General features: G+C 39.8%; 2 protein-coding genes across 6 annotated transcripts in view; one reads left to right on the forward strand and one right to left on the reverse strand.

Moving 5' to 3' along the window:
- Nucleotides 1–13,962, forward strand: part of eif1ad (eukaryotic translation initiation factor 1A domain containing) — a 203,004-nt gene that overhangs the window by 116,827 nt on the left and 72,215 nt on the right. The window lies entirely within an intron of this gene.
- Nucleotides 1,719–13,962, reverse strand: part of gabrb2a (gamma-aminobutyric acid type A receptor subunit beta2a) — a 52,351-nt gene continuing 40,107 nt past the window's right edge. For 4 of the 5 annotated variants that reach the window (XM_058063868.2, XM_058063867.2, XM_058063870.2 and 1 more), the window contains 5 exons: nt 11,702–11,839; nt 11,438–11,590; nt 8,646–8,890; nt 8,141–8,281; nt 1,719–5,431 (listed from right to left, as the gene is read on the reverse strand). In XM_058063868.2, the coding sequence (XP_057919851.2) occupies nt 5,075–5,431; nt 8,141–8,281; nt 8,646–8,890; nt 11,438–11,590; nt 11,702–11,839 (1,034 nt within the window). In that variant the 3' untranslated portion in view covers nt 1,719–5,074. The remainder of the gene's footprint in view (nt 5,432–8,140; nt 8,282–8,645; nt 8,891–11,437; nt 11,591–11,701; nt 11,840–13,962) is intronic. The other variant, XM_058063871.2, reaches the window with a different exon arrangement.

Below are 13,962 nucleotides of genomic sequence, written 5' to 3' on the forward strand. Positions count from 1 at the left end.
AAAAAAGAAGCCAAAAAGTTACCACTTCCACACAAAATAGGAGGAGAACTCATTCATTCATTCATTCTTTACCACTTATCCTCACGAGGGTTGCGGGGGGTGAGAGGCGGGGTGATGCATGGACTCGATGCAAGCGGCGCAGCTGGTAGTACGCACACACACACATATACACACATATATACACACATACACAATTCCACAGAGCAGAGAATGTGCATCCTCAATTAGAGCAGTGACACGGAAACACTACAAAGTCCAAAGCATCTGCCTTTTCCCTCGTTCCTTCCACATGCCAACAGTAATGGCCGTTTTTCCACGGCAACCATTAGTCTCCTGTAGTCAAATACTACATCGGTTTCTTTAAACCGTGCATCAAAAACCCAAAAACACTTTTTACACTACGAGTGTGAATCAAACTACGACACAATCTCTTATCAAATATGAAATATTCAGTGTTTTGCATGATGAAATATTCAACAGCAGCCATTTAAGGGTTGGAACCATGTTGGGGGTTGAGGGCAGGGAAGGAGTGCAGCAGGGTGGAGTGACGGGTTTTTTTTAGTTGTCGTTATTTTCCCCCGGACCCCAAGTCAAATTCTGTATGAATGCTTCTCTGCATTAATGTCACCTGAGGCCGTCTCTTAAGACCGTAGTGGTCCAGACCACTGCACCCCCCCCCCCCCGCCCTCCTCCGACTCCGCATGGCGTTGCATCGCCATCTTTTATGCATCATCAGATTTGTACAAAATGGAAATGGAATTAAAATATTTCAATTACTTTTCCCGTTTTTTTTTCACTAAGGTGTTCGGCCGGGCATGCCCAGAACAAACCACCCTCCCGCACTCCTCCTCCTCGTGACATTGCGTCGGAATCCTTTATGCATCGACAAATTTGTACAACATGTAAATGGAATTAAAACATTTTAATCACTTTCCCCGTTTTTTTTTCCACTAAGGTGTTCTAAGGGGCCTTGTCACGGCCAGGCATGCCCAGAACCCCTCCTCCTCCTCATGGCGTCAACACCCTTGCCTCGCCATCCTTTATGCATCGTCAGATTTGTACAAAATGGAAATGGAATTAAAACATTTCATTTACTTTCCCTGTTTTCTTCCACTAAGGTATTCCAAAGGGCCTTGTCTCGGCTGGGCATGCCCAGACCATACCGCCCTCCTCCTCCTCTGCATGGCGTTGCCTCGCCATCTTTTATGCATCGTCAGATTTGTACAAAATGGAAATGGAATTAAAACATTTCAATTACTTTCCACGTTTTTTTCCAATAAGGTGTTCCAAGGGGCCTTGTCTCGGCCGGGCATGCCCAGAACACCTCACCCTCCCGCCCTTCTCCTCCTCGTGGCGTTGCATCGGCATCCTTAATGAATCGTCAGATTTGTACAAAACGGAAATGGAAATTAAAACATTTCAATTACGTTCCCGTTTTTTTCACTAAGGTGTTTGACCGGGCATGCCCAGAACAAACCACCCTCCCGCCCTCCTCCTCCTCGTGACGTTGCATCGCCATCCTTTATGCATCGTCAGATTTGTACAAAATGGAAATGGAATTAAAACATTTAAATTACTTTCCTCGTTTTCTTCCACTAAGGTGTTCCAAGGGGCCTTGTCTCATCTGGGCATGCACAGACTACTGCACCCACCCTCCTGGCGTTGCCTCGCCATCCTTTATGCATCGTCAGATTTGTAAAAAATGGAAATGGAATTAAAATGTTTCAATTGGTGTTCCAAAGGGCCTTGCCTTGGCTGGGCATGCCCAGACCACCGCACCCGGCACCACATGGCGTCGACACCCTTGCCTCGCCATCCTTTATGCATCGACAAATTTTGAATAAAAAAATTTCAATTACTTTCTACGTTTTTTTTCACTAAGGTGTTCGGCCGGGCATGCCCAGAACAACCGAGCCTCCCGCCCTCCTCGTCCAGCCTTTATGCATCATCAGATTTGTACAAAATGGAAATGGAATTAAAACATTTCAATTACTTTCCCCGTTTTTTTTCACTAAGGTGTTCCAAGGGGCCTTGTCTCGGCTGGGCATGCCCAGAACCCTTCCTCCTCCTCATGGCGTCAACACCCTTGCCTCGCCATTCTTTATGCATAGTCAGATTTGTACAAAATGGAAATTGAATTAAAACATTTCAATTACTTTCCCTGTTTTTCTTCCACTAAGGAGTTCCAAGAGGTCTTGTCTCGGCTGGGCATGCCCAGAACACTTCACCAGGGAGGAGTCATCTGGACTACGTGCCTGCTACTACTATGAGTCCAGCCCTCAATTACTTTCCCCGTTTTTTTTCCCACTAAGGTGTTCCAAGGGGCCTTGTCTCGGCTGGGCATGCCCAGAACCCTTCCTCCTCCTCATGGCGTCAACACCCTTGCCTCGCCATTCTTTATGCATAGTCAGATTTGTACAAAATGGAAATTGAATTAAAACATTTCAATTACTTTCCCTGTTTTTCTTCCACTAAGGAGTTCCAAGGGGTCTTGTCTCGGCTGGGCATGCCCAGAACACTTCACCAGGGAGGAGTCAATTGGACTACGTGCCTGCTACTACTATGAGTCCAGCCCTCAATTACTTTCCCCGTTTTTTTTCCACTAAGGTGTTCTAAGGGGCCTTGTCTCGGCTGGGCATGCCCAGAACACGTCACCAGGAAGGAGTCTGGAGCGTGCCTGCTACTAATCTGAGTCCAGCCACCCTACAGAGGAAACTCTGTTTTTTTCGATTACAACCCAAAGCTCATAAATACCAATTATCCGATTTTCAGGAACAATGTTCCTCATCGCCAAAACCGAATAAAAAAAAATACATAAAAATACATAAAAACAAAGTGAAAAGTAAGTCATCAATGATGCACTACACTGTCGATGTTCATCCCCTGAATGTGCATCGACCCTTTTGGCGAGCTTCTTAAAGTGACAAGACACACGAATACGCCACCTGGCACTTTAGTTATTGAAGTGATAGACTGTATTGAGTTTTAATTGAATTTAGATACATCTTCATAATTGTTGACAATCATTACACAACATATGTACAGTCTTTATGAAATATTACAATTGGAATTTACATAAACTTTGTACAAAATACGCCTGACTTCAATGCCGGGATGGCCGGGGGGGAGGGGGTCCTTGTTAAGTCGTTTTTGCGGAGAAGAAAAACATGGACCCAGTAGCCACTGGTGTCTGGAAGTGCTTAAGTTTCAGCAAATATACTGGAGGTGCTTTCAAGAGTCCGTTTAAAAAAAAAAAAAAAAAAAAAAAAGGGAAAAGTCCAAAAATTACATCAACAGCAATGTTGCCGATTGTATTTTTTTTCATATTTTTTCATTCAGTTGAACTGAATTAAAACTTTCTTTTTCTTTTTTTTTTATTGTTGTTGTTGAAGTAATGGAAAAAAATCATTGCTCTGGAATTCAACTGCAAAACAAACAACAGTTAAATAGAATTAATTGATCATATTTACACATAAGGTGAGTATTGATTTATAAAAAAAATGAATCTTTTTTTTTTAATTTTAACATGATTTATATTTATATCTACATTTTTTTTCCCCAAACAGAAACCTAACCACAATGAAACGTATCATACGTCTATCATTCAACTCTACTGATATAAAGATGATTGTGGTTTTTGCCATATTTATTATGTATGCAGCAACTCATTGCAATGAAAGGGGCGGACTAATAATATCAAAGTTCTTCCTCCATCATCATTTTTGAGGTCACATTATAAAGCCTTTGCTGAAAGGAAAGGGGAAAAAAAAGAATTTTTTTTCGAAAAAAAAAAAAAGTGGACTTGATTCGGTCCATGCTGTGAAAAAAAAAACTTGTCCAACAGTGCGGCTCCTTGTGTTCCTCGGATTTTTTTTTTTCGGGAAAAAAAAAAAGAAAAAAAAAATTTTTTTTTCGAAAAAAAAGACAAAAAAAAATGGACTTGATTCGGTCCATGCTGTGAAAAAAAAAAAACTTGTCCAACAGTGCGGCTCCTTGTGTTCTTCAGATTTTTTTTTTTCGGGAAAAAAAAAGACAAAAAACATTTTTTTTTCGAAAAAAAAAGACAAAAAAAAAATGACTTGATTCGGTCCGTGCTGCAAAAAAAACAACAACAAAAAAAGAACTTGTCCAACAGTGCGGCTCCTTGTGTTCCTCAGATTTTTTTTTTTTTTGGGGAAAAAAAAAAAGACAAAAAAAATTTTTTTTTCGAAAAAAAAGACAAAAAAAAATGGACTTGATTCGGTCCGTGCTGCGAAAAAAAAAACAACAAAAAAAAACTTGTCCAACAGTGCGGCTCCTTGTGTTCCTCTGATTTTTTTTTTCGGGGAAAAAAAAGACAAAAAAAAAAAAAAATTCCGAAAAAAAAAGACAAAAAAAATGGACTTGATTCGGTCCGTGCTGCGGAAAAAAAAAAACAAAAAAAACTTGTCCAACAGTGCGGCTCCTTGTGTTCCTCCGATTATTAAAATAGCGCCACCTTCTGTTTGTTATCCAAAGCAACCGACAAAACTTCTTCTCACAAGTGATATGCAAATGAAATCAAACATGAGCATGCTGTTTAAAGGATGTTTGGGATTTACAGTAATTCTAGGAAAATAGACTATCAAGGATGACTCCTTTTAAAATCATTTATAAAGCTTTTCCCGGGGATGCAGACAGCTTCGGCTACGAAGTAAATAGATACTAAACAAAACAAATCCTTAAAGTATATGCAAACACAAGCATAAATATTTGATCCACAGAGAGAGTAAGCTACGAATGACAAATATTAGTGATATATTGAAATTGCGGCACAGGCACCAGTACTGTCTTTTTTTTTAAAACTCTTATTTTGAAAGTGTTTTTTTTTTTTTTTTTTTTTACTCCCATCCGCTGAAGGTGTTTCCCAAAAATGCTGAAAGAGTCACCAAAGTGTTGGGTGCTGCGTTCTGCGGTCCAAAAATGTCATTGCGGTCTCCTGTCACGTCGTCTAAAATGAACCGGAACTACTCATTCACGCTCTCACGCCGTCGCTTAAGCTAACAACCCCCCCGATTCCCGTATTCGAACGCTTGCCTCAAGATGGCCGCGGCTTTTAATGAACGTAGTAGAGCCAGTAGACCACGTTGAAGAAGGAGAACACAGTCGGGAAGATCATCCTGGACCACTTATCGATAGAGTTCACGTCGGACAAGTCCGGGATGTTGACCTTGAGCTGCGAGGCCCGTCTCCGTAGGCGGGACTTTTTCTGAGCGTGGCGTTCCAAGGCGCTGTGGCCATAGTTCTGGCGGGCCATGGCCGCCCTGCGGTACTGCAGCGTGGAGCTGTCGTAGGCCAGCATGGTGTTGCGGGGGTCTCCGGGCGCTCCCAGGCCCCGAGACAGATCCCCGGCGCCACCCATTTCGTTCTTCATCTCCAGGGTGCTGAATAAGATGTTGTCGTCGGGGGTCATCTGCGTAGGGGGGGGGGTGCAAAAATAGGCGGGGCCATGAGAAGTGACGGCTCGTGGGGAGTCGAAGCGAGGTAACGATGCAACCACGTAGCTATGATTCAGGACTTAGGAAAACGATACGCTGGAACCTCTAAAGTCAAACGGATTTCCACACCGTCGTTCTAAAGTCAAACAATCCATCAGCGCTAACGATTAGCTCAAAACAAGGTGCCAATTTCCCATCAATCAGAATGAACTAAGTTCATTCTGAAGTTCACTACCTGGCTGCTACCAGAGGAGGCGCTGTTGAGTCAGTCTCAAAGATGTCAGCGACATCATCTGCTCGCAATCCATCAATTAATTATTATTTTTCTGCGAGTACATATTCCAAACGCCACCGAAGAGAGAAGTCCACCATACTTAATAATAATTATAAATAATTAATAATCGTTAATTAATAATTAATAATAATTAATAATAATTAATAATAATTAATAATAATTAATAATAAAGAATGATTAATTAATAATATTTAATAATTAATAATATTATTAATTAATAATTATTAGTATTATTAATAATTAGTAATAATTATTAATAATTATTAATACGTAATAATAAGTAATAATAAGTAATAATAATTAATTATAATTAATTATAATTAATAATAAAGAATGATTAATAATTAATTAATAATAATAATTAAAGACATTAATAATAACATTCACTTCAAAGTTGGATGTTTTTTAAAGGTTAGCTTCTTTTTACTCTTAACATGACAGCTACAAGCCCTCATACTCATAATCGCATGTATTATTTTTGATATAGTACTCCGCATTAGCGGCGATAATAACAATAACAATATGTAACTCGGTTAATATACAGGTCAGTTATGGAAATTGAACACTGTTGGTGTTTTTTTTTTTAAGACAAAGTAGCTGTTAGCATCCAAGTAGGTGTTTTTCAATGACTTACATTTAGCTAGCTCGTATTAACTTGTTTTTTCATGTTATAATGCACAAAAAAGGGGAATAATAGGCAACAGTTCCCCTTTAAGATGTTACAATAGTGCTTCAAATGTTGCCTTCACAGTTCACGTTGTACGGGAGGAAATAATGTAATGGTTTAATTTCATTTGAACATGCATCAGATGACAATTGAATGCATCACATAATCAGTTCACAGTTCCACATGTCCAAAAGGAGTAGGAAGAAGCAAAGCTTATTAAATCCTACCCCTCCATCTGGTACTTTTACAATCAGTAACTGTTACATTTGTTCACTTCCTGCTTTCCATAATATGTTTAAGTTTTTTTATATTTTTTTATTATTATTATTTTTTATTTTATTTTTGTCACATAATCAGTTCACAGTTCCACATGTCCAAAAGGAGTAGGAAGAAGCAAAGCTTATTAAATCCAACTCCTACATGTGGTACTTTTACAACCAGTAACTGTTACATTTGTTCACTTCCTGCTTTCATAATATGTTTAAGTTTTTTTATTTTATTTTATTTTTGTATTTATTTTTGTATTTTATTTTTGTCACTTTTACAATCAGTAACTGTTACATTTGTTCACTTCCTGCTTTCCTAATATAATTTAATATATATTTATTTTATTTTATAAATGTATTGTTATTATTATTATAACATTTTATTTATAACATATTATCATTAATTTTAATTTTAATTTTAATTTTAATTTTAATTTTAATTTTAATTTTAATTTTAATTTTAATTTTAATTTTAATTTTAATTTTAATTTTTTTGTCAGTTAGTATGTTCTCTGTCGGCGGCATTATGAATTATCCTTACTGACCTTTTTTTGCAGTACATAATTGTATCATTTCCGACTAAAAAGACGTTGGAGGTGAGAGGTTCCAGCGTACTGTAAATCAAAACTATTGATCATCTGTCATGTGATAATACAACCACACCACGATGAAATAACATTCCTAGAGGAAAAAAAAAAAAGAAAAAAAAAGTAAAACATACTCCACAAAATAATTGTCATGGAGAACTTTTCATCTCAGAATTTCAGCTGCCGGGGGGGCTAAAATTCTGTCGATTCAACAACAAAGACAAACAGAATCAAAACAAAGAGGAAGCAACGCAAAGGAAAAAAAAATGTGACAGGAAGAAGGTAGGTTGAGAGAAACTGTAAGGGACGTTGCAGAGATGGAGGAAAGGCTGAAAAGGTTCAGGCGGGTTCAGGAAAGGTGAATTCACTTGAACATTTCTTCATCCATAGCCTGACTTCTGAGGAAAAAAAAATAATAATAATAAAAAAAAAACGTCCCAAAAAAATCACTTAATCCCGGGAATTTAAAGTGAAGCCACTAGAGTGAAAATCATCTTTAAATCGCACAATCCCATTGGTTTATTCCACTGAGCCCACAGTGACTTCACAGTATTTCTATATGTTCGCCTCTTGTGTAATATTTCAATTTTGAAATATTATTATTATACAATCCAAGTAGAATTTAGTAAAATCCTGCAAAAATTAAGTCGTACTTGTCAGGAAAATGCATGAAGAGCAAACCAAGAAAGGGAAAAAAAAAAAAAAAAAAACACAATGGTGGGAAGTGATGATCAAAGTTGCCTTAAAAAATTTATAGAAATCAAACAGATGCACAAAAACTAACAGCATATTTTTTTTTTTCCTCTGATCGGGATCGATTCAGATTGATGACATGATTATTAATTTCCACTTTTCAAAACCTCCAGTACCTTATTTCTTTGCTCGCCTAGTCCTAATGCGGCATCGTCCACAAAGATGGGATCCCACATCGAGTCATACGCGTCAATTTCCCTCTGTTTCATTCTGGCATACAGAGCATCATCTCTCTGAACTACATTTCCCACCAGCCACTGCAAGCATACAAAATCAGCACTGTTACTTCCGGGGGAAGGGAAAAGAAGGGGGTTTGAATTTTGAATTTTAAATTTTGAATTTTCGATGTTGCTGTTGTTGCAGCTGAGTCGTTTCAAATAAGGGGAGGCTATGGCGCCACATATCGGAATTTTTTTTTTTTTTTAATTTCTTTATTTAACCCTTAGAGAGAGACACAGCAACATGAAGACAAGCCAGTCATTTCTGCATTCAACACGCATCCATGGAGTGTAAAAAGGACATTTAGCATTGATCACATTGACCTGTAAGAGAAGAAGAAACACACAAGCGACACACACACACACACACACACACAACGAGTTCGAGGCCACGCGTTTTTACCTTGTTGGGGTCGGGTCTCAGCTTCTCGTTATTGGCCGTGGCCGCTTTCTCGGCCGCTTTCTTCTGCCGCTGCGGACCCTGGCCGAAGAAGATGTAGTTGACGAAGGCGTACTCCAGCAGGGCGAGGAAGACGAACACAAAGCAGCCCATCAGGTACATGTCGATGGCCTTCACGTAGGGGATCTTAGGGAGCGTCTCTCGCAAGTGGGTGTTGATGGTGGTCATGGTCAGCACGGTGGTGATGCCTGGAAAGCATCGTTTCGGAGTCAGAAGAAGCTACGTTTGTTTTTTTTTTAAGAAGCAAAGCAGCAATTAGACAGTCTTTCTCTATTCTGTGTGTTATAAAGATATCAGAACAGATAAAAAGAGATAATAACTGCATGTAATGGATCAACTACAAAGACCTCCAACAAGGTTTTATGGTTTATATCATTCCAGTTGTTAGCGCGGAGGCCACACAGCTAGGAGACGCGAGTTCGATTCCACCCTCGGCCATCTCTGTGTGGCTAGGCTCCAGCACCCCCTGCAACCATCGTGAGGATAAATAAGCGGTAAAAAATGAATGAATGAATGAGTTCTCCTCCTATTTTGTGTGGAAGTGGTAACTTTTTGGCTTCTTATTTTGTCTTTCCCCACCCTCGGCCATCTCTATGTGGAGTTCTCTCTGTTTTCTTCGGGTACTCTGGTTTCCTCCCACATTCCAAAAACATGCTAGGTTAATTAGCGACTCCAAATTGTCCATAGGTATGAATGTGAGTGTGAATGGTTGTTTGTCTATATGTGCCCTGTGATTGGCTGGCGATCGGTCCGGGATGTATCCTGCCTCTCGTCCGAAGACAGCTGGGATAGGCTCCAGCACGCCCCCGAAACCCTTATGAAGATAAGCGTTAAAAAATGAATGAATGAATCAGTTCTCCTCCTATTTCGTGTGGAAGTGGTAACTTTTTTCCAGGTACTCCAGTTTCCTCCCACATTCCAAAAACATGCTAGGCTAATTAGCGACTCCAAATTGTCCATAGGTATGAATGTGAGTGTGAATGGTTGTTTGTCTATATGTGCCCTGTGATTGGCTGGCCACCAGTCCAGGGTGTACCCTGCCTCTTGTCCGAAGACAGCTGGGATAGGCTCCAGCACGTCCCCGAAACCCTTGTGAGGATAAGGGTTAAAAAATGAATGAATGAATGAGTTCTTCTCCTATTTTGTGTGGAAGTGGTAACTTTTTGGCTTCTTATTTTGTCTTTCCCCACCCTCGGCCGTCTTTGTATGGAGTTTGCATGTTCTCCCCGTGCATGCGTGGGTTTTCTCCAGGTACTCTGTTTTTTTTCCCACATTCCAAAAACATGCTAGGTTAATTAGCGACTCCAAATTGTCCATAGGTATGAATGTGAGTGTGAATGGTTGTTTGTCTATATGTGCCCTGTGATCAGTCCGGGGTGTACCCCGCCTCTTGTCCGAAGACAACTGGGATAGGCTCCAGCACTCCCCCGAGACCCTTGTGAGGATAAGCTTTAAAAAAAAATGAATGAATGAGTTCTTCTCCTATTTTGTGTGGAAGTGGTAACTTTTTGGCTTCTTATTTTGTCTTTCCCCACCCTCAGCCATCTCTGTGTGGAGTTTGCATGTTCTCCCCGTGCATGCGTGGGTTTTCTCCGGGTACTCCGGTTTCCTCCCACATTCCAAAAACATGCTAGGTTAATTAGCGACTCCAAATTGTCCATAGGTATGAATGTGAGTGTGAATGGTTGTTTGTCTATATGTGCCTTGTGATTGGTTGGCAACCGGTCCAGGGTGTCGCCCTCTCGTCTGAAGACAGCTGGGATAGGCTCCAGCACCCCTGCGACCCTCGTGAGGATAAACGGTAGAAAATGAATGTTTTGGAACTTTAGAGGCCATATAATAATAATAATAATAATTGTATCTAATAGACAAACTAAAAAGTGTGTGTTCTAATTCTAAATGAGCGAGTGAGTGTTTATGGTATTGAATTATTTATCTAGATGGACAAAGCAAAGCGTTGCCAAACATCTGCTATTAGTCACAGCACAATTCACCTGTTTTCTTTGTTTTCTTTGTTTTTTTTTCACGTCCACGCATTGTGTTTGATACATTAGTCATCTCCATGCACAATCTGCATTTGGTCAGATTCACACGTATTATAAATAACTCAGTGGTCTCCGTAGCTTGCAGCCTCGTCTCTCATTGGCTCGCTCGCTCGCTCGCTGCATGTTTGCAGGATGCTGCGAGCGTACGCATCTTTTAATCACGTTAGCCTCCAAACATCCCCAATACGGGGCTCCAACCTGCATGTGTCCCACTTTTGGGGAAAAACACAAATAATGTGTGACAAGAATGACACACATATAAGCGCTGGGAGGCGCGGATTTTGACCTTCCGAGACGAACGCCAAAATGGAGCTCGGCTTCGGCATTCGGTTTTATTTGTGTGACCGGAAATATATATATATAAAAAAAAAAAAGTGCATTATTGTAATAGGACGTCACTTAGCTAGCCGGTGAGAGACAGACAAGCGGAGAGAAAGACGGCACGCTTCAAGGTCGAGGCCGCTGCGCCTCGCTCGGAATGACTCATGCGCGGAGTCATCGGAACAACACACATTTAGCCAGGCAGCCTATCACAATCTGCTATCACTGGCATGCTTAAAGCTAATGAGAAAAGCAGTCAAAACACACATCAGACTCATGACAGACGCAGCCGTGCCCTAAATGTATGTGAAATGGCGTTCGATGACGTAACTACGGGTTATTGTTAGCAGCAGCCGGGGGCCGTCCTACCCAGGGCCACTCTGGCAGCCGAGGCATCGTAGTTGATCCAGAAGGAGACCCAGGAGAGGATGGTAATCAGGATGGAAGGCATGTATGTCTGCAGGATGAAGTAACCAATGTTCCTCTTCAGTTTGAAGCTGAGGGACAGGCGGGGGTAGGAACCTGAAAGGAAGAAAACCAAAATATATTTGACTCAGCGACGCCCACTGGTGTCCGTATTTTTACTACTGACACAGTGAATAAAAAAAAAAAAAAAAAAAAATACAGTATTACCTGTGGAGAAGACCACGTTCTTGGAGATGAGTTTATAGTCCACGATGGAAAACTGCGGTAGCTCTATCCTGTCCACTCCGGACACCGCGCCCTCTCCTCCTCGCCAGTAGAACTCAATATCATCTGTAGTGTAACCATCTGTTGGACACGAAGCAAACATGCGTACTTAGAGAAGCATTAACAGCACCATCGCTTATTGATACCGCCATATTGGTATGCAGTAGATCTTCACAGATGGCAAAAAAATATATATAATAAAAATAAAAATAAAAATAAAAATAAAAATAAAAATAAAAATAAAAATAAAAATAAAAATAAAAATAAAAATAAAAATAAAAATAAAAATAAAAATAAAAATAAAAATAAAAATAAAAATAAAAATAAAAATAAAAATAAAAATGGACAATTTGGAGTCGCTAATTAACCTAGCATGTTTTTGGAATGTGGGAGGAAACCGGAATACCCGGAGAAAACCCACACATTAACGGGGAGAACATGCAAACTCCACACAGAGATGGCCGAGGGTGAAGAAAGACAAAATAAGTAGCCAAAAAATTACCACTTCCGCACAAAATAGGAGGAGAACTCATTCATTCATTCATTAATTTTTTTACGTTTATCCCCACAAGGGTTTCGGGGGCGTGCTGGAGCCTATCCCAGTTGTCTTGGGGCGAGAGGCGAGAGGCGGGGTACACCCTGGACTGGTGGCCAGCCAATCACAGGGCACATATAGACAAACAACCATTCACACTCACATTCATACCTATGGACAATTTGGAGTCGCTAATTAACCTAGCATGTTTTTGGAATGTGGGAGGAAACCGGAGAAAACCCACGCATTAACGGGCAGAACATGCAAACTCCACACAGAGATGGCCGAGGGTGAAGAAAGACAAAATAAGTAGCCAAAAAGTTACCACTTCCACACAAAATAGGAGGAAAACTCGTTCATGTATTCATTTTTTAACGTTTATCCTCACAAGGGTTTCGGGGGCATGCTGGAGCCTATCCCAGTCATCTTGGGGCGAGAGGCGAGGTACACCCTGGACTGGTGGCCAGTATTTAGCCACAGTACACTTGAATAATTTACTTTTTCACGTGGCCTCAATTTGCCTCATAAAGGGAAGCAGCAGATATTCGGCGCTAGAGGACAGGAAGTGCTGCATCAAATCAAAGGGACTCAGGTGCCCAATAAATGAATTGATATTTATTAAAATGACCGCATAGTTCTTTGTTCCTGGGAAATTATTCACGGTGATATCATACCGATATCATTGCTGGCTCAGCTGTGACAAAGCGGACATGTACCGGAAAAACAACAGGACACCTGAAAATAAAAATAAAAATAAAAATAAAAATAAAAATAAAAATAAAAATAAAAATAAAAATAAAAATAAAAATAAAAATAAAAATAAAAATAAAAATAAAAATAAAAATAAAAAAATTCATTAATTAAAAAATAAACTTAATTTATATTAGGAAAGCAGGAAGTGAACAAATGTAACAGGAAGTGATTGTAAAAGTACTAGATGGAGGGGTAGGATTTAATAAGCTTTGCTTCTTCCTACTCCTTTTGGACATGTGGAACTGTGAACTGATTATGGGATGCATTCACCAGTCATGATGTGCTATATTTATCACTATATTGACAGTTACTATGGTACCCATTATGTCATTGGATGCTCATATCACCTTGTACTTCGGTACGTGAAAAATAAAATAAAATAAAATAAAATAAAATAAAATAAAATAAAATAAAATAAAATAAAATAAAATAAAATAAAATAAAATAAAATAAAATAAAATAAAATAAAATAAAATAAAATAAAATTAAAATTAAACCCTTAAACTGTATTATGGAAAGCAGGAAGTGAACAAATGTAACAGTTACGGTCGAGGTAAGCCTATTTCCTTGAATGAAAGGGAACAGTCAACCCAAGGGGGGGGGGGGTGTTTCCGGTAAAAAAGCAGCTTCGGCATGTGGAACCAGTGGCCTCCGAGTCCCAGTTGCGGCGGCGCTGGGCTATCTGGGCTTTTAAGACTCAATGTCTGTTAAAAATGCATCGAGTTGATGGAGTCAAGTGAGAGTTCTCTGCGCTCATTAGTCTGAATAAAATAGCATGTTCTGGCATGAAGCGATTCCAACGTTAAAACCGCTGCCAGTTAATCCATATGAGAGCAGATACTGTCTGGTGATCAAAACCGAGACTGCGTGCCTCAGTGTGTGTGTGTGTGTGTGTGTGTGTCGGAGAGAAGCGGAG

Source organism: Doryrhamphus excisus, linkage group LG22, assembly GCF_037039965.1.
Source record: "Doryrhamphus excisus strain RoL-2023G ecotype Guam linkage group LG22, RoL_Dexc_Guam_v1.1, whole genome shotgun sequence".
Classification (NCBI taxonomy): Eukaryota; Metazoa; Chordata; class Actinopteri; order Syngnathiformes; family Syngnathidae; genus Doryrhamphus; species Doryrhamphus excisus.